Source organism: Gopherus flavomarginatus, chromosome 3, assembly GCF_025201925.1.
Source record: "Gopherus flavomarginatus isolate rGopFla2 chromosome 3, rGopFla2.mat.asm, whole genome shotgun sequence".
NCBI classification, from domain to species: Eukaryota; Metazoa; Chordata; order Testudines; family Testudinidae; genus Gopherus; species Gopherus flavomarginatus.
In genome coordinates this window covers 41727437-41750562 of record NC_066619.1, presented here as the reverse complement: position 1 = coordinate 41750562, position 23126 = coordinate 41727437, and the positions used below count along the sequence as shown (strand labels likewise).

At 42.8% G+C, this 23126-nt stretch overlaps 1 protein-coding gene across 2 annotated transcripts in view; it reads right to left on the bottom strand.

Moving 5' to 3' along the window:
• RGS7BP (regulator of G protein signaling 7 binding protein) overlaps positions 1–23126 on the bottom strand; it is an 86994-nt gene that overhangs the window by 5268 nt on the left and 58600 nt on the right. The window contains exons 4-5 of one of the 2 annotated variants that reach the window (XM_050947125.1): positions 4883–5030; positions 3190–3260 (exon numbers count right to left, since the gene is read on the bottom strand). In XM_050947125.1, the coding sequence (XP_050803082.1) occupies positions 3190–3260; positions 4883–5030 (219 nt within the window). Of the gene's footprint in view, positions 1–3185; positions 3261–4882; positions 5031–23126 lie in introns of those variants that run through there. The other variant, XM_050947126.1, reaches the window with a different exon arrangement.

Below are 23126 nucleotides of genomic sequence, written 5' to 3'. Positions count from 1 at the left end.
TCATTGAACACTATCAAATCATCTCACAACTTTTTTTTTAAAACTATGCTCTTAATTTCACATCTAATCATTAAAGTTATTAGCTCGTACCCTGGTAATTAACTAAATCTCCTCCTTTTGGGTTCTCTCTCCCTTATTTCTCCTCTTTGATGAATTCAAAATGCAGTTTTAATTAAAGATCTTAGAATACTTTGAAGATGTAAAGTCCTGTATCAGTACTATCGCCCCCTCTTGAGACCTCAGTTCCCAGAAGTGGGCAGTAAGCTCTGAACATAGCTGGTGTATATTTGTGAGAGCGACAAAAGACCTGTTTGTACCTCCTTGATCTTGGAGCTGGCCCCCAGCATAGTTTAGGGCAGCCTCTGGGCTACTTAAAGTATGTCTGCCTGATACACAGCCCTAAAAGCCTCTGGTGCATTTACCAGAGGTCTTCAGGCCATTTATGCAGAGCGTAAGGAGAATGTGAATGAGCTCTCCCCTGTGATGAACTGGGAGAAAAGACTTCAGGAGCAGACCATATTTGCACAGACATGCCTACTCTGCCTACATGTGCAGCAGATGGAGCTGCTTTGCCAAAATGATCAATTTTGGTTGGTTTGGGGTTACAAATCACTCAAGGATTTGAATGCAGGGGTAATGAAGATGAAGTGTTAACCTTATTGCATGAGTAAAAGGCAGCAGAACTGTGCTTACCATGTGACCCCCCTGATTGAGGGGGTCACCCTAAACTGAACCTCACTTGCTAAGCAGGGGGTAGGGATGCCACATCCCCATGAAGATGAGAAAGTGGACATGGTGTTTCTACGTGGTGGTATGGATGCTGCCAAGAATCTAGTATTTAATGATAGAGCTGGTTGGTCTCAATTGAGAGTCCTTGTTTCTGGCTGGTAATTCCTAGAGATAATATTGCTGAACAGGTCTAGGGGCTAAGCCTTAGACATTTGTTGCGCATAGGGAAAGACAGTAGAGAGACTGAATTGGCTGTGAGGTTCCCCATTAAGAGCTGGGTTAAGTGGCAGAACCTCAGAACGTGACATTGTGGGTGCAGCAGAGGTGGCAGAAAGAGAACAACAGCTATGAGCCAGTTGCAAGCAGCAGCAGAGGCATTGCTCAATGTCTCCTGCCCCCAGGGGTGAGAGATGAACCATGTGAACGTACCTCTGAAGTCTGGGTTTTCGCTAACCAAGGACAGCCAATGGTGAGTAGGGTAAAGTGGCATCTGAGGGGAGTGGTGTGTTAAGGGACATTTGTTTGTTGGACTTTCACACCACAAAGTGAGAAACTGATGCCAAGGACACTGCCCAACACACTGTGGGGTGGATGTTTGCCTACTATCATGTGCTTTTGATTTGTGGTTCTGGTGTTTTTCCAAGTTAATGTTGGGCCCCCTTTTAATAAAAGTTTTATTTTCTTTTACACAGACTCAGTGCTTGCGCATGGAGAAGGAATGCCTTTGAGGTGGTGGTGTTTAGTTTTCCCAGATGACTGTAGGGACTTGAGCCGGTTTTATTTTGTAGTGGTAAGAGAAATCCCTAGACACTGAACCTGGCCCTTGTTGCTGCCGACTCCACCTGTCACAAGGATTACCAGAGCAATATAAAGGGGCCAGAATGCAGAGGAAGGATTCCCCCCTGGAACTCTGAACTGTCTTCCTCTGTTCTGCACTGAGTTCAATTTTCTCCTCTTCCGCAGCCTAGGTCTTTCCTTTGCTATGTTCCCCTTCTTCTTTCTCTTTGTGCCCCATTCCAGACTTTGTGCCTTTTTACTATCTGTCCTGTTTACCTGGAATGACCTCCTATATAATGCACAAAGAGATTTTTCCTCCCCTCCTTCCAAACTCTTTGCAATCCCCTCCATTCCATGAAACTTCAGGAGTGAAATGTATTCTTCCCAATCTATGTTTCTCTCACAACTGCTGTCCTTTAGACTGTTAGCTCCTTGGGACAAGGACCTGTTATGCTTAGCACACTTTATTTGTTGTATGCTGCCATGTAAACTGACATCATTATGGAAATACTAATATAATATATTATAAAGAATACACCTAGCTTTTAATTTTTTAGGACAAATTGGAGAGAGTCTAGAGACCATCCCCTGACAGGTATTTGTCCAGCCCATTTTTAAAAACCTCTAAAGATGGGGATTCCACAACCTCCCTTGGAAGCCTATTCCAAAACTCAAATACCCTTATTGTTATAAAGTTCTTACTAATATCTAACCTAAATTTCCTTTGCTACAGATTAAGCCAATTACTACTTGTTCTGCCTTCAATGGACAGGGCACAAATGCTCACAGTCCTCTTTATAGCAGCCCTTAACATATTTAAAGACTATTATCAGGTCCCTCCCTCAGTCTTTTTTTCTCAAAACTAATTATGCCCAGTTTTTTTTCTAACCTTTCCCCACAAGTCAGGTTTTATAAACTTTTTTTATTTTTGTTGCTCTCCTTTGGACTCTCTCCGGTTTATCTTAATCTTTCCTGAAGTGTGGCTCCCAGAATTGGACACAGAACTCCAGCTGAGGCCTCACCAGTGCTGAGTAGAGCAGATCAATTACCGCCCATGTCTTACATCCAACACTCCTGTTAATACACCCAGAATGCTATTAAACTTTTTCAGAGCTGCATCACATTGTTGACTAGTATTCAATTTGTGATCCATTATTACCCCAGATCCTTTTTCAGAAGTACTACCAATAGCCATTTACTCCTCATTTTTGTAGCTGTGCATTTTCCTTCCTAAGTGAAGAACTTTGTACTGGTCTATACTGAATTTCATCTTGTTGAATTTAGACCAGTTCTCCAATTTGTCACGGTCATTTTTAATTCTAATCTTTCCCTCCTAAGTGCTTGCAACCCCTCTGAACTTCTTGCCATTTGCAAATTTTATAATAAAATTTTATTATGCCACTTTACTTCCTCCAGTGCAGCTCTGCTCAGCAGAGACATAACTTATCTCTTATTTTCCAAAATATACTAGCTTTAGAGGATTCTGGACTAACCCTATTGAGTGAAATCCTTGCCCTATGGATGTCATTGGGAGTTCTGTCATTGACATCAGTGGGGCCAGGACTTACCCAGAATAATTTTTTTAAATAATATCTAGAAAAAATGTAGATTTTTCTGATATAAACTGAGCCAAAACACTTGAATGCCTTAATTTACATTAGATACAGAAAAAGCAAGACTCACCTTGATTTTTCAATGGTAAAGGCATAGTCTCCCTGAGTTTGCTTAAAAGGTTTTTCATTTCTCTCATGTCTCTGTGGAAATTAAAAGTAAAATAGATAGGTTATTTAAAGTCTCCATACTATTTTCTGCTTCTGGGGGTTGTAGGAATAGTACAATACACTGAAATAATGAAAGATAATAAACTCAAAGTGAGACTAACAAGCTCTTTTGGCTCTATCTAATGGACAAGTAGTTGGCTCCAAGATAAAAGCCAGTCTAATTCTTTATTTTTGTTACAGGAGGAATATGCCCTTAGATTTAATGAGGAGCTGGAGGGTTGATTTGATTGTGATTGGCAGCTTTCTGGTTCAAATTTATTCTAGGATGATGACATAATTACCACTTCCTGGATGTTGAATGGTCTTTATAAAATGAGTTGGAGGGCTCAGTCCAATTCCTAGTGGAGAGATGCACCATACGTAGCACAACTGGCATTTATTAGCACCAGTGTTGGCTGCACTACCCTTTTGCCCCGGATGGCGAACACTTAGACTGTAAATTCTTTGAGACAGTGACTGTGTTTTGTATCTTGGACTGTACCAAGCACAAAGGCAGTGTTTAAAAAGTAATAAATAAATGACTGTAGGGACCGCACGTGCTGTATCAGTTCCCATTTTGTGGATGAAGAGAACATTTCATCCAGCCTGTCAACTTGACCCCTCTCAGGTGCATGGGATTTGCCCAAAATGTTAAAGGGGACTAAATAATCCCCACTGATATTATAATAGGTTTCCTCTCTCCCATAGTGAGGTTACAGCTCTGTGTGTGTGTGTGTGTGTGTGTGTGTGTGTGTGTGTGTGTGTGTGTGTGTGTGTGTGTGTGTTTTGAAAGTGTGTCATGGTTTGTAAAGAGAAACTGTGTGAGGGCTCAGGCTGCACCAAAGGGTTTTTGGTTTGAAAGACGGTGTGATCTTGCCTCATTCATTTGGATACCCCGATACTATAATATGGTTCCTGAACAGAGCAGTGCAACCGTTTTTCCCATTGTTCAGTTTTATTCAGCTCCTCTTTTAATAGAACAGAATTTGGTTATATACAAGGAAATATGGTAGACCTCAGGCTCTCAGTGGTAACTCACACAAAGCCTTAGATAATAGATCAGTTTTAGTAAGAATGGAAATGGCCACCAGGGTTATCTCTTACTTATTTGTTTTTAAAGGGCCATAGAAGCTTCAGCTTGCATCTGGATAGCGAGAGGATTAAAGGAGTTCAGTTTGGTATATACTTGGTTGTTTCCACACATTCAGAATTATTGGCAGGCACAACTGATGATGTCAATTGGATGTCTAAATATCTGGCTTGCAAGTGCACAAATGGAGATCAGGTGATTTGGAATACAAAAGCAGAGGCCTGGTTAAAACTGGAATGAAAATCAGTCTTATTATCTCTGTTCTGCAAGTAGAACCATTTATCTCTGTAGTTTCTTCATGCTTTGACAGTGTCATCCAGTGGTACTCAGCTAAATATTTCATTCCTGGTCCACCACTGTACCCACTGATTTAGAAGTTACTGTCATGTACGTTAAGTTCTGAAGAAATGTTAAAATGCCTTTTTAATGTACTGATACAAGTAACAATGTTGATTGCCTGTGTGAAAAAGGCTGAATAAAGCATTAGGCCTAAATTCCAGTATTTAGGAATAAAGGCAACGCATACCTTTCAGTGTTTTCAATATCGGTGGAAACCTGCCATGAATGCTGTTGAATATCTATTGGTGAAGATGATGTGTCTTCTAAAATAGGTACTTCTGAACTCTCCTCCTTTTTATTGTCTAGGATCTTGGGTGTTGCACACGGCTCTTTTCCTTTAAAATGTTAAGACAAAACAAAACATATCCCTGTTATTTAAACACAGTTTATACAAAGGCTGAAATATGGTGGTTTGGACCTGATCATGCACAGCACCAATGCAGAGAGTTATGAACCCAAACTCCATGTGAAAGGCAAGTAGGACAGGAAATGGATGGCAACTTGTCCATCTGCTAATGAGAGCTCTGCTGCTTGGCATAAGTAATGCAGTGGCCAAGCAGCACAGCGGGAGTGAGGTCAAAAAGAGGAGTGTGGAGCTAAACATTTTGCTTAACTGTGTAAAATCTGTGTCAGGGGCCAAAGGGCAACATGGAACAAAAACCAGTGAACTGTAGTGCATCTACTGAAAATGACTTCAGAAACTCTCACATCAATGGACAGCACAATGCACATATCCTAGTTAGTAGTAGTATGCTGTGCTGAAAAAGTAGGACAAAATATGAAGTTCTGTACTTGACAAGTTTTAATAGCACTACACACCTGCCAACATTCACAACCCAAAATACAGCAGATTCCAAATCTGTACCAAGTTTGTGATTCATACTTACTACAAGGAAATAAAAGAAGGTGTTAGAGCTGAGTGGTTGAGGGCTGGTAGCCAGATTCTAAGGGCATTTGTGTGGGAGAGAAGGTGGTGTTGGGCCTGGACCATGGTGATGGTGACTGCAAAAGAATTAGGGTTGATGGGATTAGCTGTTGCCCTGACAAGGTTCTAGTGCATGGCCCTTGGGCAATTCCTCTGTGGTAGAGTGACTAGATGTCCTGATTTTATAGGGACAGTCCCGATATTTGGGGCTTTGTCTTATATAGGTGCCTATTACCCCCCACTCCCTGTCCTGATTTTTCACACTTACTATCTGGTCACTCTACTCTGTGGCAACCAGTGTAGCCCTGGCACCAGGCATCTGATGGGATGGATTTCTTTTGAGTGTGCCATTTGAACTGAAAATTTCAGAGTTGGGCTCCAGACACCTTCCTTAGAGGTTCAAGTTTGTTTACCTTTCTGGATGGACCTCATGAATTTGCCCAAACAATATATGACCAAAAAGTTCTTATTAAGCAAGGTTTATTACAAATAGAGAGAAATTAATATTAAAAACAAAATTTGTGGTCTGAATGCCTATCTAATCTTTAAACTTGGCCAGAAATCACCTAGCTAAACCTACACTGTAATTACACAGATGAGAAGAAATTGCTTGTTTATTTCCATCATCCAGCTTCTCAGGTCATCAGAGCTGTTTGCATGTTCTCAGCCTGACAGTCTGCTAGAGATCCTGGGAATCAAACTTCCATTTTTTTTTCAAACCTCTCACTCACCTCAGGTATCCTTGGCCACAGGGAACAGCTCCACTTCTCATCTCTCATGGAGTATCCTTTTGAACTCCAGACTAAAGTGCTGCTCCATCTCTGTCTCCCCTCCTCACCTGCCGCTTAACAAGAGTCAATCAAACCCTCCTCCTGGGTGATCTGCTTCTGTGCTTTAGCTTTTGTATCACCTCTTCCCAATTATACATCACAGTTAGAACATAAGAACAGCCATATTGGGTCAGACCAATGGTCCATCTAGCCCAGCATCCTGTCTTTGATAGTGGCCAATGCCAGGTGCTTCAGAGGGAATGACAAGAACAGGGCAATTTATCAAGTGATCCATCTCTCCTTGTCCAATGCCAGCTTCTGGCAGTCAGAGACTTTAGGACACCCAGAGCATGGGGTTGCATCCCTGACCACCTTGGCTATTGGCCGTTGATGGACCTATTCTTCATGAAATTATTTAATTCATTTTTAAAATCCTGTTATAGTTTAATCTTTCACAACATCCCCGGCAACAAGCCCCACAGGTTGGCTGTGTAAAGTACTTCCTTTGGTTTGTTTTTAAACCTGCTGCCTATTAATTTCATTGGGTGACCCCTGGTTTTTGTGTTATATGAAGGGGTAAATAAGACCTCCTTATTCATTTTTTTCACACCAGTCATGATTTTATAGACCTCTCTCATATGCCTCCTTAGTTGTCTCTTTCCAAGCTGAAAAGTTCCAGTCTTTTTAATCTCTCCTCATATGGAAACTTCCATACCCTAAATCATTTTTGCTGCCCTTCTCTGTACCTTTTCCATTTCTAATATATATTTTTTGAGATGGGGGTGGCCAGAACTTCACACAGTATTCAAGGTGTGGGCATACCATGGATTTATATAGTGGCATTATGATATTTACTTATCATCTATCCTTTTCCTATTGGTTCCTAACATTATTAGCCTTTTTTCTTTTTGACTGCTGCTGCACATTGAGCAGATGTTTTCAGAGAACAGTCCACAATGCCTCCAAGATCTTTTTTGAGTGGTAACAGCTAATTTAGACTCCATTATTTTGTATGTACAGTTACCCAATATGCATTACTCTGCATTGATCAGTCTTGAATTTCCTCTGCCATTTTGTTACCCAGTCACGCAGTTTTGTGAGATTCTGTTATAACTCTTCACAGTCTGCTTTGGACTTAACTGTCTTGAGTAATTTTATATCATCTGCAAATTTTGCCATCTCGCTGTTTACCCATTTTTCCAGATCATTTGTCATTGTCTTATCATAGACCTCAGTGTGAAACCTTAATTGCTTATCTGTCTGGTCATCTTGACTATTTTACTCGCTGTACTGGAAAGAGCAGTGAGTTATACCAGCCCATTATGCAATACACAACTTTCATGTCACACACTTATCACCTTCCTATGAAATAGGATTGCTCTTGAAAGCGATCCAACTTGTCACTGGTGCTATAGAAATACAAAGTAGTGTTATAATTTGGTGCTGATTAATTTTACCGTTACTTTAAAGTGCTATGGTTTTAAAAAAGGATTGTGTGTGTGTGGTTGTTGTTGTCAGCACAAAGGCAGTCTTGTAGAGTTTTGGCAGTATTAATGGTACCAAGCTCTCTTTGGCTGGAAGGAGCTGTTCACTAGTAATATTGTTGGATCGTAACCAATTCATGAAGACCTCCTTGAAATTCAGGGTGCCAGCTGAATCACTTGGAAAAATAACTGGGAGTCTGTTAATAATAAAGGCTCTGAAGAACGTCCTGGTTAAAGGCTTAAACCTGTGAGTTAGGCCCTGAGGTCTACCCCCAAATCCAGCATAGCCTTGGAATATGGTGGAGGCTCTGTATTGGCCACTCCTTCCCAACTCCTGTTCCCTGGTACCATGACCCTATGATGCAATGCCAGGGACTCCCTTGGCGGTGGCTGCCCCTGGATCTCTGAAGAATGAGTGGGTGTCTCAATGGAAACAATAATGAGGAAAAAACAGTAAAAACTGTTATATTTTCTAGGGACTTTCCATAGGGCTAGAGTGGGGATCATATGCTCCCCTTCCAAACTTGCCTTTGACCCATTCTCTCCTCTTTGCCAAGGAGAGTTCATTGTATTAAAGTGCTTATTTCTCCTCACATGTATTTTACTTCTCTTTTCTCTCACAGTTTGTCCTTCTTTCTCATACTAGTTTTCAAATAGAGCAGTGGTTTTCAACCTTTTTTCATTTGCGGACCCCTAAAAATTTTCAAATAGAGGTGCGGACCCATTTAGAAATCTTAGACGTAGTCTGTGGACCCTAGATTGAAAACCACTGAAACAGGGTAATGGTAAAGAGATCATAGCACATCAGTTAAGTAATCCATCCTTCCAGTGCTCCTAAAACTTGAAGTGAAATAAAGTTTACACAGAAAAAGACACCATGATTTGAGTGAGGTTTTTTAATCTAAATTATAAACTATCAAAGGCTTTTATGTACTATTTTAAGATATTTGTTATTAATACAAAATGCATGATGGAAAAACAATATTGCCAGGATTGTTCAATGTGTAAGGCTCTTGTACTGTGCATGGTACACACTTACCTGTAATTTAGAGTTTTTATTACTGTGATGCACATACAATACAGTAACTAGATCACTCTGAATTTACATCACAGAAGCTTTGTGGTGTATTTGCTCCATGATGCATGCACACAATTCTTGCAGTAGGCTCAATTCTTTCCTTTTTAATCCAAATATCTATTCTATGGTATTTCTTGAAGTGCCTGGCAGACTAGTATCATAAGACCATGTCTACACCTCTTCAGATCCTTTACCAATATAGCTGACAGAAGTCTGTAGTACACACATGGAGTGCTGATTCTATCCTTGCTTAGCCTGTACTATTCCCCTGGGGCCCACTGCAATCTTTCACACCACTGAGCGACGTATTTATACCGATTCAATTTCCTAGTGTAGAACTGGCCTCAGAGTACCTTTCCCAGATCTGAAGACTAGCTCGGTGTAGCTCGAAAGCTTGTCTCTCTCATCAACAGAAGTTGGTCCATATTACCTCATGCACCTTGTCTCTCTAATATCCTGGGAGCAACAACATTGCAAACAACAAATATTTGTGACAGAATTCACTGACATTTGACAAAGTGTTATAATTTAATGATAATGATTGGTTTAATTACTGGTGGATCAATATTCATTTACAAACAGCCATTACTCCAAATGATCTGACTAGAGTGTCCCAGAAGCAAACTATTTCTATAGCACCTTCTAGTGGTTAACTGACTAACTCGAGATCTGCTCACACTTGGCAGAAATTATTACAAAGCATCATTTGCAGGGTCAATAAAACATGCAGAGAGATTAGTAAAATGAGGGTTTTTTTATTTACAGGAAGCTGATGTGAATTTTGTAAATGCTGCAGAGCAGTTCCTAAGCTAGCCCTGAGTATCTCCACATTACTTAGCTTCCCACTAAACCATCATTAAAACATGTTCTCGTGCCTGAGGCCAGGGTTTGACAGTATTCCCTGAGGTCTTTAGAGAGTTATCTTCATAAGGGGCATACAATGCTTGTTCCTGTGTTTCTTACTAAATCAGCTCGCAAAGAAATCCCAGCTCACTGCTTTAGGGTTATTATTTATATCAGAGCAGTAGCTAGAGATTCCAGCCAAGAGTAGAACCCACATTGTAGTATAATGCTACACATTTGCCCCAAAGAGCTTGCAGTCTAAATAGACAAAGATGTGGCTGATCAAACAGAAATTAAGTGACTTGACCAAAGTTACACAGCAAGTCCATGAGAGAGGTAGGAATAGGACCCAGGACTCCTGACCCAATCCAGTCCTTTATTTGCTAGATGGTGCTGCCTTCAAAGGCATTAACCTGTTCAACTTGGTGAGTTATGTGGCTAAATTCATGACTCTTCAGTGATTTTCTTAAAAAATTCTTTTTCATAAAGAAACCAAGAATATAAAATAAGAAAAGGTCTTAGAGCTTGTATATGTTACCCAAACCCACACATTTCACAGGATCGCCAATAAAATCATGCATCTTTATGACTTGACAAAGCTGCAAGACTGCACAATACAAAACCAGACAATATTACACAGACATAGCATGTTGGGGTGGGAGCAACAACAATAATAAAAAAAGACATAGACAAGTAGCCCCCCCCCAAAAAAAAGGGGGAAGGTGGAGCCTGGGGGAGGGAAGCGGGAGGGGAAAAGCAGAACGAACAGGTACAATGGAAGTCTGGCATTATTGAGCTATTTCCGCAATCCTTATCCAAATGTATCAAGAAACAGGGTTCAAATTCTTTGAACTCATATAATTTTTCTCTATATTGATGAGCTATTTTTTTCTTTTGCTGCCAACTCAGACAGATCTGAATACCCCTGCTCTATTCTGGGTATAAGCCTACTCTTCCATTTTTCTAAAATCATGTACTTGGTAATCACTGAAGCCCTCAAGAACCAGCATAGCAGATACATAACCTAAGATATAATTTTCAGCTGAGGTTTAATTGCTGAAGCCAAGCATTGTTTTCATTCATGTCCATCTCTTTCAACAGCTGCCTGTTGGACAGTCCCATAATATGTATCGGGGAGTTCTTTTTCTTTATTACAGTGGCAACAAACATTAGAGGACAGGACCCCCCTCTTGTACAACCTGTGTGGTGTCCAATATATATTAAATAGAATCTTTTGCTGTATCAAGTATAGCCTCAGATCTACAGAAGCATTTTTAACATTCTGTAACATGTGCTGCCACTGGGGTTCCTTTAAGGGCTGTGTGAAGTCCTCTTTCCACCCTTTCACAAAGAACTCCAAACCACTGGAGTTCCTCTTCATTAGTAGAGCATACATAGTGGGGAAGTTTATGAAGCATTTCCAAGGTTACCAGTAGTTCTAGGGGTATGTTTACACTGGCAGTGGCAGTGAGCCTCGCAGCCAGGTGGACAAACTCAGGATCACAGGGCTCAGATCACCATGCTAAACCCAGCTGTGTAGATAGCACTTCGGGCTTCAAAGCCCGAGCTGCAACTTCAATCACCTCCTTAGTCTTCAGAGCCCAAAGTCTAGGCCAAGCCATAACATCTACCCCCATATGTGTGTAGACATACTCTGGCAGTCCTACAGCATCTGGACCAAATTCATATGTTAGTAAGTGTCTTAGTTGTAAGTACTGCCACTCTGCTGAGATCAGGTTACCATGTTGCTTCAGTGTTAGAAATAAGACAAAGCCCTCATCCTTGACTAATCAGGAAATCCATATGATGCCCTTGCTCAGTCAATTCTTATAAATTACAGTTTCCCCTCTGCCCCCAGTTTGCCAGTCTGGGCTACCCCAGAGAGGTCCTTTTGCATGACACTGAAGATGAATTTGGCACCTCTTAGCTATGATAGCCACCACCAAATATAGTTTTGAATTAGTAAGAGGAAGGCTGGAATAGTGGTTTCTGGCTTGGATATATACAAAAGGGCCTTGTCTGTTATAACATCAATTTATACTCCATGGAACCAACCTGAATGCCTCTGATAACTGGATGAACCGATATACCTACTGCTGAGGCTCAAGAGCCAAATCAAAAAGGGGCAACAGTGGGCACCCTTGCTGAGTAACCTGGAAGAGGCTGATGATATCTAAGGTCACATTGTTGGTTGTGATGGGAGAAGTTGGGAAAGAATATAATCATTGAATCCAGGAAATAAAGATGTTTCCAAATACAAATTTTTGTAAGGTTTAAAAAATGCCTCCATCCACTCTATCTAAAGCCTTTTCTGCATTTAAAGCTTATATGGCTTAGGATTCGGGGTCATCACATTTCACTACTATTACATTAATAAGTTGTCAAAGGTCATCAGAGCCATGATAGCTTCTGACAAATCTCGCTTGATTTGGTGTACAATAGAACCCCAAACCTTCTCCAATCCCATTTCCAGAACTTTTACCAATATGTTGACATCACTATTAAGTGAAATTGGCTTATAATTGGAACATAGTGTAGTGTCTCTTCCTGGTTTAGTAATAACTGATATTAGGGCTTCCCTCAGCATAGGGGGAAGGGTGCACTCTGGCAGTGACTCATGAAACATCTTAAGCATCTTGTCAGGCAGGAGGTCAAGGAAGTGTCTATAGAATTTGGTAGAAAAGCCATCTGGCCTGGGGGCTTTGCTTGCTTTCTTATTCTTAATGGCCTTAATTAACTCATCCTCTGTTAGTGGTGTGTCAAGGTTTCTACACTGAGCTGCAGTAATGTAGTAGTTTAAAATAATTGAGCCAAAGCACCTGTGGGGGACTCTGTGTGCAACTTGTACAGATCTTCATAGAAATTAATTATATTAATAAAGAGTTCTTTAGGTGATGTACATAATTTACCATGGTTATCATGGAAGACCATGATTCTACATGCAGAGTTATTTTGTCTTGGGTGTTACACCAGCAGCTTGTCAAGTTTTCCACCCAATTCACAGAAGTTCTGCCTGATTAGAAATAGGGCAAATTGAGCCTGCGCTGAGTACATCTTACTGAGTTCAGATCTACAATTAATTGGGGATTTAAGCAAATCTGGAAATGTGTCTATGGCTTAAGACAAATCAAGCTCTTTTACTTTTTTCTCCTATTTTCTGTCTCTCTTCTTGGTTGATGCAAAACTTATAATTCTATCTCTCAAATAGGCCTTGAGTATCTCTCACATTAACCTGCTAGAAGATGTTGAAGGTTGGTTTGTCTCCAGGAATAGGCCAACTTCCCCTTTTCAATAAATATTTTGAAATGAGGATCTAATGAATGTGAAGAATTAAATCTCCATTTACCTGGCTGTTTCTCACCCAGGTCTGTTGCTATTTGAAGAATTACAGGGGCATGAACTGGTCAGCAATTTTATTAATGGAGGAGTCAGCTACAGAATTAACCATGTCACTGGAGAGCAAATCAATCTATAGGAGGATAGGACCCATGTACTGGAGAAAAGTATGAATAGTTTCTATTCATTGGAAGTATAAGTCTCCAGACATCACATGGATCTTTAAAGTGTAACTCCAGAGTCATTCTAGTTTTGCTGGTTTATGCCCCCGAGGCCAAGATTTGTCCATAAAAGGATAATTAAAATCCCCAGCAATCACAGTAGGAATATGGGGTTCTCCATATAACTTAGTAAAAAACCCATGAAAGGTTTCAGGATCATCAAGCTTAGGTGCATTAATATAAGCAGTGACTAGGTGACTTTAAGAATTAAAAATCTGCCCTGAACGTCTGAAATTCACTCAGAAACTGTTCTTGCTAGTGCTTTATGGAAGAGGTTGGCTCCGCCTCTGGATCTGGATGAGAAACCACAAGATGCTGCTTTTCCTACCCAGTCATGCTCTAATTTAGCAGCCTCATTTGTGGTCAAGTGTGTCTCCTTCAAAAGCAGTGTCTTCCTTTGCTTTCATGAAAAATGAGTACACGTTCGTTCTTTTTCATTGGAGTGTTGAGTCCCTTCACATTCTAGGAAACAGAATTAAGATTCAGGGCCATTTGGCTATGTTAAGAATTATTTTTGTATGAGTACTCTTACAAATGGAGGTGATGGAATGTTTGTATTATTTGCTCTATTACATCCCATCCTACTCCCTATACAGAAACCCATGAGGGGGGAAGTCTATGGATGAAATGTCTCAGATGCTTATTCTAGATATTTTGGATTACCTTGCCAGATGCTTGCCACTTGCCAGACTTCCAGGGAATAGGAAGGAGAGGGCTCCGGAGAGGGGGAGGGAAGAGCACAAAAAGACAAGTTAAAGCAAAAACATAAAAACACAAAACATACATATTACCACTATTACTTATTACCAAGCATAGTAGAGCACAATGTATTTGCAACAATTATCCAACATCTAACACTATAAACAAAACCAACCAATTCAGTAGAGGCGGACTGGGAAGACACACCATCCAGGCAAGAGGCTCCACCAATATCCACTATTTAAATTATTATTTTTAACAGGCATCCTATTATTCCCATCCCACAAATTAGTACCTATATTATAAGGCAATAGAAAGGGAGCGAACACTGCACAAATGTAATGTTTCTTAATCTGATATGTCAAGGATATTCTTATCCCTTAATTTGTAATCTTTTCAGTTTGCTGAACCAAACACCAGAGTATGGGTAATAGAGCTTGCTGCACTGAATGAGACACTGTATATTTTGAGGATCACTTTTTCATGGCCACATTGACTCTCCTCTTTTTAGTTTACAACCAAACATTCAGTTTCCCTTCCCCACATTAAGTAAACATACTGCTAACAGGGGAGAAATCTAATTACTCCCACAAACTGTAAATAACTGCACCAAAGAATACAACAAATACTTCAACTGAACAAGTGACTCGTCTATATTAATTTTATACTTCATGTTCATGTACATGGTGTTGAACTTATAGAAGGCGGGGGTAGCGGCAACAAGGGGAAAGAGACTGGGGAAATAGTGGGGTGGAGCGAAGACATTGGGGACAGAAAGTTAGTAGACTAGGGAAAAGGAGGGTGAGAGGGAGCAGGGTGAGAGGGAGGAAGTAGTAGGTGATAGGGAGGGCAGAAATCACTGTCCACGTAGCTCAGCAACTTGCACTGATCTTCTCCTCTGCTCCGTTGTTCCATAGGGGGTACAATTACATTGCTCAGGCCTGTGCAGCTTTCCATGATGTCTTGCAGGGAGGAGAGCTGTCTCTCAGATTTCCAGCCCAAGCTGCTGGGCTTTGAGGACCCCAGCAGTAAGGATACAGCAGGGTCTCCCACTGGCACCAATTTTAAAAATTGGCATTGGAGCCCTCAAATTTGTACAGGGCAACAAGAAGCTGCACCGCCCCCTCGTGATCTCTTTGGTGTACATCAGTGCTCAGCTAACACATAGGCCTTGAATGATCACAAAGCAATAGTTCATTCATGTTGATGTTCATTTAGGGATGTTGTGAAATCAGGACCAGCTCCAGGCACCAGCGCAGCCAGCAGGTGCTTGGGGCGGCCAATGGGAAAGGGTGGAATGTCCGGGTCTTCGACAGCAATTCGGCGGCGGGTCCCTCAGAATGAAGACTGTGGCAGTAGAGCTGCCGCCGATGTGCTTGTCATAACATTTTTCCCAGATTTGGACCTTAGCGTCCAAAATATGGGTGTTAGCATGAAAACCTCCAAGCTTAGTTACCAGCTTGGACCTGGTAAAGCTGCCACCACCCAAAAAATTAGAGTGTTTTGGGGCACTCTGGTCCCCCCAAAAACCTTCCCTGGGGACCCCAAGACCCAAACTCCTTGAGTCTCACAACAAAGGGGAATAAACCATTTCCCTTCCCCCCTCCCGGTGTTCCCTCCCTGGGTTCCTGGAGAGATATACAGAAGCAAGCTCCGTGAATCTAAACAGAGGGATTCCACCCTCCCTATTTCCAGTCCTGGAAACATAAGTACTTCCCTCTTCACCCAGAGGGTATGCAAAGTCAGGCTTGTAAATCTAACACACACAGATTTCCCCCTGACTTCTTCCTCCCACCAATTCCCTGGTGAGCTACAGACTCAATTCCCTGGAGTTCCCCACTAAAGAAAAACTCCAACAGGTCTTAAAAGAAAACTTTATGTAAAAAGAAAGAAAAATACATAAAAATGGTCTCTCTGTATTAAGGTGACAAATACAGGGTCAGTTGCTTAAAAGAAATATGAATAAACAGCCTTATTCAAAAAGAACACACTTCAAAACACTCCAGCAACTACACACATGTAAATACAAAAGAAAAAAACCCTATAAATCACTATCTTATCTTTTGTACTTACAACTGGGAAACAGAAGATTAGAAAAGCAGGAGGCAGAAAAATCCTCTCATAGCCGAGAGAGTACAGGCAGAAGACCAAGAACAAAGGACTCACACAAACTTCCCTCCACCCAGATTTGAAAAAGTCTTGTTTCCTGATTGGTCCTCTGGTCAGGTGTTTCAGGTTACTCCTTTCCAGGTAAAAGAACATTAACCCTTAGCTATCTGTTTATGACACGCCCCCCAAATTGCAGACAGTGGGGAAGCTCACTGGCGGCAATTTCCTCCTAGAACTTTAAAAATAAACAGATTAATACAACACATGCACCTTTTTACATATACTACTAAGTATATAACTAACAGAATTTTACATTTAAAGAACACTTTTTAACTACTGGATTCTGGGAAACTTTCACGGGAGAGTGCATCAGCTACTTTGTTAGAAGCTCCTGAGATGTGCTGAATTTGAAAATCAAAATCTTGGAGAGCTAAACTCCAATGAAGAAGTTTCTTGTTGTTCCCCTTGGCAGTATGAAGCCACTTTAGCGCAGCATGGTCAGTTTGTAGCTGGAACCGCCGTCCCCGAACATATGGGCGTAGCTTTTCCAGGGCGTACATAATGGCGTAGCATTCCTTTTCACTGACTGACCAGTGACTTTCCCTCTCAGACAGTTTCTTGCTGAGAAACACAACACGATGGAAGTTGTGATCCGTTGCTTCCTGCATGAGAACTGCTCCTATACCACGCTCAGATGCATCTGTGGTTACTAGGAATGGCTTGTCAAAGTCCGGGACCCTGAGCACAGGGTCAGACATGAGTGTTGCCTTAAGTTGGGTAAAGGCCTTTTGACACTCATCAGTCCACTTAACTGCATTTGGCTGGGTCTTTTTGGTCAGATCGGTCAGTGGGGCAGCGATTTGGCTGTAGTGTGGTACAAATCGCCTGTAGTACCCGGCCAAGCCTAAGAAGGATTGAACCGGTTTCTTTGACTTTGGGACAGGCCACTTTTGGATAGCATCCACCTTGGCCTGTAGGGGGTTTATGGTTCCTCGACCCACCTGGTGTCCCAGGTAAGTCACTCTGTTTTGGCCTATTTGACACTTTTTGGCCTTAACAGTTAGTCCGGCCTGCCTGATGCGCTCAAAGACATTTTCCAGGTGTAGTAGGTGTTCGGGCCAGGAGTCTGAAAAAATGGCCACATCATCGAGGTAGGCAACTGCATATTCTCCCAGTCCTGCTAGTAGACCATCTACCAGCCTCTGGAAGGTGGCGGGTGTGTTTCGAAGTCCGAAAGGAAGGACATTAAATTTATACACCCCCGCATGGGTGACGAATGCTGACCTTTCCTTGGCCGGTTCATCTAGCGGTACTTGCCAGTACCCCTTGGTTAAGTCTATTGTAGAGATGAACTGGGCACGTCCCAACTTCTCCAATAGCTCATTGGTGCGTGGCATTGGATAGTTGTCCGGACGAGTTACCGCATTTAGCTTACGGTAGTCCACGCAAAAGCGTATTTCCCCATCTGGTTTGGGTACCAGAACCACTGGAGATGCCCATGCACTGGTAGATGAGCGGATTATACCCATCTGTAGCATGTTCTGGATCTCCCGTTCTATAGCAGCTTGGGCGTGAGGAGACACCCGGTAGGGTGGGGTTCTAATGGGGTAAGCATTACTGTGTCAATGGAGTGGTATGCCCGTTCAGTCCGTCCTGGGGTGGCTGAGAACAATGGGGCGAAGCTAGTGCACAGCTCCTTGATTTGTGGCCACTGCAGACGTTCCAGGGTGGTTGAGAGGTTCACCTCTTCCACGCCACCGTCTTTTTTCCCTTCGTAGTAGACACCGTCAGGCCACTCAGCATCATCTCCCTGGACTGTAAACTGACAAACCAGTAAGTCTCTGGAATAGAAAGGCTTGAGAGAATTAACATGGTACACTCTGGGCTTTAGTGAGGAATTAGGAAATGCTATGAGGTAGTTCCCAGGCGCTCTTGGACCGTGAATGGCCCTTCCCATGATGCTTCCATCTTATGGGCCTGTTGCGCCTTCAAGACCATAACCTGGTCTCCTACCTTGAAGGAACGTTCTCTGGTATGTTTGTCATACCAGGCCTTTTGCTCTTCCTGAGCATGCTTTAGGTTTTCTTTAGCAAGGGCTAAAGAGTGTCGGAGGGTGCTTTGTAGGTTGCTTACAAAGTCCAGAATGTTAGTTCCTGGAGAAGGCGTAAACCCCTCCCATTGCTGCTTCACCAACTGTAATGGCCCCTTAACCTCGTGACCATACACAAGTTCAAACGGTGAAAACCCTAAACTGGGATGTGGCACAGCCCTGTAGGCAAACAGCAACTGCTGCAACACTAGGTCCCAATTATTGGAGTGTTCGTTGACAAATTTACGTATCATGGCCCCCAAAGTTCCATTAAACCTTTCCACCAGGCCATTGGTTTGATGGTGGTACGGGGTGGCAACCAAGTGGTTCACCCCATGAGTTTCCCACAGTTTTTGCATGGTCCCTGCCAGGAAATTAGATCCTGAATCTGTAAGGATGTCGGAGGGCCAACCTACCCTGGCAAAAATGTCTGTTAGGGCCAGGCACACCGTGTTAGCTCTGGTGTTGCCTAGAGCTACTGCTTCTGGCCATAGGGTAGCAAAGTCCACGAAAGTCAGTACGTACTGCTTTCCTCTGGGCGTCTTTTTTGGGAAAGGACCCAGAATATCCACAGCTACTCGCTGAAATGGGACCTCAATTATGGGGAGTGGCTGGAGAGGGGCCTTGACCTGGTCTTGGGGCTTTCCCACTCTTTGGCATACCTCACAAGACCGGACATACTTGGCAACATCCTTGCCCATCCTCTCCCAGTGGAAGGACTTCCCCAACCGGTCCTTGGTTCTGTTCACCCCAGCATGGCCACTGGGATGATCATGGGCTAAGCTTAAGAGCTTCCCCCGGTACTTAGTTGGAACCACCAACTGTTTTTGCGGCTGCCATTCTTCCCGGTGTCCACTAGAAAGAATCTCCTTGTATAAAAGTCCTTGGTCTATAACAAACCGGATCGATTAGAAGAGCTGAGAGGCGATGGGGTGCTCCGTGCCACCGCCCAAGCTTTCTGAAGGCTGTCATCTGCTTCCTGCTCAGTCTGGAACTGTTCCCTTGAGGCTGGGGTCACCAGTTCTTCCTCAGACTGGGGACTTGGGCTTGGTCCCTCTGGAAGCGATGTAGGTGATGGGGTTGTTTCCATTGCTGGTGAACCGCTCCCCGCTGGTGCACCTGAGGGTATTTCAGGCTCTGGCTGAGCCTTTTGGGTATGGCTGTCTGTTGCTTCTGCCAGTTCTGGCTCACTGGCGCCCTCTGGTGTTGAGTTTGATGATGTAGTTGCAATTGCTGGTGCTGGTTGCTGTTCCAGTTCCGGGCCTGGGACTGGAGGTGCTGTGGCTGTTTCAGTAGTTGGCATGGAATCTGGGTCCACTACCTCTGTCTGGGTCTCTGGTAACACAGACGGGACGTCTGTGGATGGCTCAGGAACAGGAATGGGTCTGGAAGCTTGCCTGGTTTGGCTACGTGTAACCATTCCCACTCTCTTGGCCCGCTTCACCCAGTAGCATGGGGATGGGATAGTTGTCATAAACTGCAAAAGTCCACATTCCTGACCAGCCTTTGTACTGGACAGGCAGTTGAGCTGTAGGCAAGTCTACAGCTTGTGACATGAAGGGGTAAATTGTCACTTGGGCCTTTGGGTTGATGAATTTGGGGTCCACGAAGGATTGGTGGATAGCTGACACTTGTGCCCCCGTGTCTCTCCACGCAGTAACCTTCTTTCCGCCCACTCTCAAAATTTCCCTTCGCTGCAAGGGTATTTGAGAGGCATCTGGGCCTGGGGATCTTTTGAGTGATGGTGGTGTAATGAACTGCTCTCGGTTGGCGGTCTTTGGACAGTTGGCCTTGATATGTCCCAGTTCATTACACTTAAAGCATCTTCCATCTGATGGGTCACTGGGTCGAGGTGAGTTACTGGAGACTGGTGAGGTGGAAGAATAGGGCGTCTGTGGCTTTACTTGGGTTGTATGTGGGGTCTTTGGCTGTCCCCAGTTGTAGGGTTTATGGTCGGTGTGCCCCCTGGGGTATTCGTTCCTCTTGACAGTAGCTTTTTTGCTTTCTGCCACTTCCATCCATCTGGCTCCAATCTCCCCCGCCTCGGTGAGATTTTTGGGTTTTCCATCTTGTATGTACCGTGTTATGTCCTCAGGAACCCATCCAAGAACTGCTCCATTTGTATGAGGCGGTGCAGTTCTTCCAAGGATTTAACATTGTGTCCTGATATCCAGGCCTCATAATTTTTCCCAATGTAGTAGGCGTGTTTGGGAAATGACACATCTGGTTTCCACTTTTGGGTTCTGAAACGCCGATGGGCATGATCCGGGGTTATCCCCATTCTGTATCTGGCCTTGGTTTGAAAAAGTTTATAGTCGTTCATGTTCTCCTTAGGCATTTCAGCTGCCACCTCTGCTAAAGGTCCACTGAGCTGTGGCCTCAATTCTACCATGTACTGGTCTTCGGGAATGCTGTACCCAAGACAGGCTCTTTCAAAATTTTCCAAGAAGGCCTCGGTGTCATCACCTGCCTTGTAGGTGGGAAATTTCCTGGGATGTGGAACCATAATTGGTGAAGGGTTGTTAGGATTGGCTGGAGCATGTTGCTTAGCCTTTTCTGATTCCATGGCCTGTCGGTGGGTTTCCCTCAGGAGTTCCAACTCTCTCCTGTGGGTAGCCTCTTTTTCTCTTTCCCTCAGCTCCATCTCTTGTAGTTTTTTTCCCATATCTCGCCTGTGCTTGGCATCTTTGATTTGTTCTTCGGACTCCATTTTTGTCTTGTTAGGCATGGTTCCTGTTTTCTTGTGTTGGGGTGTCCTCCGGTGTTTATCTTCTGAACTGCAGGTTCTCTGTTGCCTCCTGGGGTCTGCCTAGCAACAGTGCCTTTTTCCCTTTCTTCCTCTAGCTAATCTTTTCAATGTGGAGTAAACCAGAAAAACCACTTTATGTGCATGTGTATTGCTGAATCCTTGCCTCACAATGGGAGTGCTATTGTGTGACAAAAGACCTGTAATAGTTCCTTAACGGTTCCTTGCTTAATATGCAAGCCAGAAACTGCAAGAGAGAGCAGAGAAAAAAAAATTCTCTCTGGTTCCTTTTAAAACCAAACTGTTTCTCTCTGCTTAAAAGCCCCTAGCAGAGAAAAGAAAAATATAATATTCCTACTGGCTTCTGGATTCTATCTTTCCTACAACGCTGCACACCATGTCATAACATTTTTCCCAGATTTGGACCTTAGCGTCCAAACTATGGGTGTTAGCATGAAAACCTCCAAGCTTAGTTACCAGCTTGGACCTGGTAAAGCTGCCACCACTCAAAAAATTAGAATGTTTTGGGGCACTCTGGTCCCCCCCAAAACCTTCCCTGGGGACCCCAAGACCCAAATTCCTTGAGTCTCACAACAAAGGGGAATAAACCATTTCCCTTCCCCCCTCCAGGTGTTCCCTCCCTGGGTTCCTGGAGAGATATACAGAAGCAAGCTCCGTGAATCTAAACAGAGGGATTCCACCCTCCCTATTTCCAGTCCTGGAAACACAAGTACTTCCCTCTTCACCCAGAGGGTATGCAAAGTCAGGCTTGTAAATCTAACACACACAGATTTCCCCCTGACTTCTTCCTCCCACCAATTCCCTGGTGAGCTACAGACTCAATTCCCTGGAGTTCCCCACTAAAGAAAAACTCCAACAGGTCTTAAAAAGAAAGCTTTATGTAAAAAGAAAGAAAAATACATAAAAATGGTCTCTCTGTATTAAGGTGACAAATACAGGGTCAATTGCTTAAAGGAAATATGAATAAACAGCCTTATTCAAAAAGAACACACTTCAAAACACTCCAGCAACTACACACATGTAAATACAAAAGAAAAAAACCCTATAAATCACTATCTTATCTTTTGTACTTACAACTGGGAAACAGAAGATTAGAAAAGCAGGAGGCAGAAAAATCCTCTCATAGCCGAGAGAGTACAGGCAGAAGACCAAGAACAAAGGAATCACACACAAACTTCCCTCCACCCAGATTTGAAAAAGTCTTGTTTCCTGATTGGTCCTCTGGTCAGGTGTTTCAGGTTACTCCTTTCCAGATAAAAGAACATTAACTCTTAGCTATCTGTTTATGACAGTGCTGCTTTAAAAATTTTTTTTTCCGAAGCTTGAGGTGGCAAAAACCCTGGAGCCAGCCCTGTGTCAAATGTTTCTCTGATTCCCCAGCACAAATGCAGAAGCAAAGGTACTTAATATTGTGAATACGCAATTTAAATCTACCCTTTCCTCAGTCAGCTCATGCCTATGAGATCAATTTGGGATGAGGTGTTTCCTTAACTCCTCTGCTTCACATTTAGCCATTTGATGAGACTTGATATGCACATCCCAAAAGTTAATAAAGTATCAGCTTGAAGTGGGAGAGAGAGAGAACCAAAATAAGTGAATGAAGCACGGTAACTGGAGAAGCCCATAAGTGCAGGTAGGGCAGACATAACAACTGGGAAGTAAACTTGGTATAAAACAGAAGAGGTACTCAATTCAGTGCAGGCTATTTAAAAAACTTTCTGCTGCTCGTGGCTTTTGGAACAGATGCATTTCCTTACTAGTCTTGACATGAAACTGAGCTGGAAACTTTATAAAATATTTGTGCACCCAGTGCTTGGCAAGTTCCCTTGCTCTTCTAAAGCTGATCTCTGCTTAACCGGGTCTTTTTGCAAAGTCTTGAATAATCATTATCTCATTTTGTGGCATCCCCCAAAATAGTTCTTTTTCCCACAAGCTAGCTGCATTATGTCTTCTTTTACAGTAAATCTGATAAATATGACAGTCAGTGCATGAGGTTTGGCATCTGAGGCTGACTTAGGAGCCAGGGATCTATGTGCTCTCTCTAAATCAAATTTAAAATCAGATGGCAGACTGAGCACTTCTGAAAGAAGCCAGGAAACAAATTCTAGGC